The 4201-nt window shown below is 34.9% G+C and overlaps 1 protein-coding gene across 1 annotated transcript in view; it reads right to left on the reverse strand.

The window, feature by feature from the left end:
• Window positions 1-3674, reverse strand: part of LOC113229167 (cytochrome P450 6k1-like) — a 62269-nt gene extending 58595 nt beyond the window's left edge. Inside the window, exon 1 of the mRNA XM_026462684.1 lies at window positions 3150-3674. Coding sequence (XP_026318469.1) covers window positions 3150-3674 — 525 coding nt within the window. The remainder of the gene's footprint in view (window positions 1-3149) is intronic.
• Between the last annotated feature and the right edge of the window lie 527 nt (window positions 3675-4201).

A 4201-nucleotide genomic window follows, 5' to 3' on the forward strand; every position in this document is an offset into this window, starting at 1 on the left:
TACATGTAGGTTTGGGTAACATTTAAAATTTTAGTATTTTTATATATTTTTATATATATATTCTTAGTAGGCGTACGGTACGGTAGAATTGCCATTCGAGTTCAGTGATTACTGCGGTATTGACCATGGATATATCAAAATGACGGAAAAATAAGTCAAATTTGGAACTGCTGATAATATTAAGTTCATTGCTCTGTATAGAAATATATTTTTTTTAATTTTAACATTTCTTAACCCTTTTTTTCCTTTTCGTTTCCTTAATTCTTGTCTTAGAAAAGCAGTGATAATCAAAACACCCTCGCACACTGTACTCATGGTAGAAACGGCTGGCACAAAAACTCGAAATACGATTTTTGCTTTCAAGTTCTGTTTACATGGAGACGTTCAATATTGAAAGGCGAGGCGATTATCGCTCACGTGGAATAATCGTGAATGTTTAGACGAGGAAAGTTTTTTATATTCTTTCGATAATCGTATCTTCGAGACGAGAAACTCTCTCCATCTAAATGGGCCTTTAGGTATCATAAAAAAAGAAAGTCAGCCACTCATGACACTTACTGTAAATGGGATTCTGTTTCTCATTCTTCAGTTGCAGCAAAGAATCAATATAATCTCCCCTACTTTCCCCACCCTTCTCCCTCTTCTCCATGGCTTCCCAGAAAACTTTCTTCACGAAGTCTGAATCGAAAAGAACTGGAGATCCGAATAAGTTGACTAGTTCTGGCATGAAGAACACTGTTAATAACGCTACCATGCGTTTGTAGCCGTGGAAGAATTGGTGGACTGAAATCAAGAATTTAAACTTATTGTTATTTTAAGGTGATGGCAGATGTGACCTCAAAACAATAAATACAGTAGAAGTGCTTAGTTTGCATGTCGCGTTCCACATAGTTATGCTTGCCACACTGGCCTTGCTTAGTTAGATACAACGGCTCTTTGTATTTAACACCTCTTGCGTCGTCGTTCATCTATTGACCGCTAGATGACAGCCCATTGATTGAAATTTTAATATCAAAACGAAACGTCTCCTTGAGAATATAAGTATTGAACTTTGAACGATATCGTTGTTTGCGTTTTGTGCCCCGACATAATAGGGTTGTGCGCTTACCGGCTTTGGTGAATTCGGTAGTGGATTCGTTGAACGAATTAATTTCTGTACCAAGCGCGACACTAGCTATTAAGTCTGTCGTATATTTGTAGTTTAGCTCTTGGGCGTCCAGGACCTGAAAATTATAATCTTTTTGATAATTTACAACCAAAGAAGTCGAAATTATTAAGTCCTATTGACTTTACGAATTCGTGTAAGATAGAACCCTATGAAAAAGGAACAAGATACCTAGTTTTTGTTATAAAAAATATAAGTCGTCACTAATGTTCGGAAAAAGGTGTTCCACGTATATATCTATAGATACACGAAAAGATATAGCTACAAGGAGAGACATAAAGTTGTTGTAAGCGCCATATATTAATTTATTACTTTTTCCGAATTCCGGATTTCCGGATGAAAGAATCTCCTCTCTTTATTATTTTTATGCAGATAAATAGCCGTACATGGATAAGGCCGGCAAAAATGGCGTTTTTCGTTATGTTCAAACGTTCACCAGTATGTCCTAAAATGCCCCTCGTTAAGCTCTACTAGCAAATGTTGCCGTTCCGTCAATGTGACCGTCAATATGCGGTATCTAAAGCTAGGGAGGGGCGGAGAGTGACCATTCTTGGTCAGTAGTTTTGTCCTACGATCAGTAAAACCATTTCCGGAGTTCGAAACAGTAATTAATTAATATTTGGTGGTTTAAACCACGGAAGAAAAAGCAATGGAAGTGTCTTAAGCCTCTACTAGTATCAGAACTGATGTCGCCAAAACTTACATTCTTCATTTGAAACTATAAAATCTTGATATTGATTGGTCGTAGTTTCAAATTTAAAAAGAAATAATAAAATCTGTATTGTTAATATTCAATTCAATACCATCAATACTTATTATTGCAAGTTACGACGTTTTGATATTAAATTGGAATTTCTATCGATGTGCTGCCATCTAGCGGTTTATTGCTGAACGACGACGAATTGGGGTGTTTAATTTAGTTCTCCAAAAGAGAAGCAACCGTTATGCAAGAGTATATGCTTTACTTTGGTTTCTTGTTACAAAAAAAAATTCTATATACAGAAAATCGAAAATTTCTTAAAATAACACTTTCCGATGATATGAACTACAACGACGGGTAATATCTTTGGTGCGGTTATCATTTCTGCACTCTAAAATAGCACAATAGTTATTTTTGATACAAGTGCGGAAAGTTAGTCATTATTCACGAGTCTCGAGGCATCTTGACCCGAGCCAGAGGCGAGGGTCAAGGCTCGAGACAAGTGAAAATGACAAATCCGCATGTGTATCAAACAACGTTTTTTAATACATTTGCGAAAAACTTACATTGAAAGTAAAATAAAACAGTATTTAAAAAAAAACCTCATTTTATTCCTTTGTCAATAACAAAATCAAATCGTAAAAAGTTAATGAAAAAGGCGGGAATGTAAACGATGAAAAAAATTAGTACTTTTTTGGCCGACTTTTTTCAATATGGCAACTGTTGCCAGTATTCAGCCACATTAAAATTACTATTTTATATTACTTTATTTTCTATATAATCGCTACTAAGGAGCATTTACTTCATAGGTGTAAAAATGCGGTCTCTCCATAGATATAGTATAGTAATGACGAATGACTTACGTCACAAAGCACATAAATATGAAATAAATATACAATCTCTTTAGTTCTATGTTTAAGACTTAAAACAACAGTAAATTAAAAAAACTGGAAAAGTAAAAAGCACTAGTGCGAGAAATCCAACTTTCCGCACAATTTGTAGTGCGAAAAATACCACGTTTTGAGCAACTGTATTAAAAAGGCATTTATCTAGGATTTTGATTTTAGAGAATTTGCACGAAAGAATGACACAGCCATACCATACAAAGCGTAAATGGCGGACTGAGCTCGAATAGGTTTTTCGAGACCTATAATTGGCACGAGTCTGACGCTAACTAACTATTTCTACTGTCTTTATTGTTCTGTGATTTTAACAACTCTATGTCGCTTCCTGTAGTTATATCTATATATGTGAACCTTTTAACGACTATTGGTTATCATTTACCTTGACTCCGTTTCGAGTGTCCTGCATTTTGATATACTCCAACATGGGCTCGCCAGTTTTCATCATTAATGCAAACATTTGTTTTAGTTTCAAACGCGTTAAAGTCGGTGTGATTTTAGACCTTAAGTACTTCCACTGAGGGTTTCTTAGCCCGAACAAATTCTTCATTCCAATACTGTCTTTTTGAACTGACCCCGCGAAATTTCTATCAGAAAAATTGTTAAAATCTTTTATCAAAATTTGTTTAATAATTTCCGGGTCACGTAATAATAGTGTGGGCTTGTGAAATATGTAAAAACCGACAAATGGTAATTCGGTTTTTTTGTACAGCTCTCCGAGATAAAACCCAGGTGGACTTTTAAATAGCACAGCGTCTTTGAAGTGGCCGAATAATAAATTCGGCTTTTTTAACTGTGGTATGCCACGTCTCCTCCAATAGTCTAGTTTATGTTTACAGTACAAATAAACTATTGTTGTAATAATTGTTAATATTGACAAAACTGTGCTTAAAAGATTCAAATTCATGGTTATATTTCTTATTATTATGTTTGTTTCTTCTCTTGGGTATTTGTCAGCAAGTTTTAAACCTTGTTCTTCTGACTTTCACCGCCGTAATATTTTTTATGTAAATAAACTGCTTTTTTTTTCTTTGAATTGGACAGCCTTTTTTATACCCATCGAAAGTTTCTAAGTCACAGTACGGACGTAGCAACCACTGTCCTTGCCCAGAACGAACTAATAAGTAACGAATTAATGAAGCTTTTTATATGCAAACTTAGAACAACTCATAAATAATTACGTCATGACTGTTTTGTAATGGGAGTTTTGATTCTTGAAATATACGCTTTTAAAACACTCGAGCGTTCTAGCAACGCGTCGGTATTTTATTTTAACCATTTTACAGCCAAAGTCTGGTTTTTGTTTAGAACCTGTTTGTTATGTAATAGTTAAATAATAATGTCATCGACTTCGATTAGTCATCAGTTTTAGCAACCTCCCCTTAGAAACTTCGCACTGTAGGCAGTCTATTCTTGAAAAGGACGTTGTGCTAA

Source organism: Hyposmocoma kahamanoa, unplaced genomic scaffold, assembly GCF_003589595.1.
Source record: "Hyposmocoma kahamanoa isolate Upper Pololo Valley unplaced genomic scaffold, ASM358959v1 289, whole genome shotgun sequence".
In the NCBI taxonomy this organism is placed as follows: domain Eukaryota; kingdom Metazoa; phylum Arthropoda; class Insecta; order Lepidoptera; family Cosmopterigidae; genus Hyposmocoma; species Hyposmocoma kahamanoa.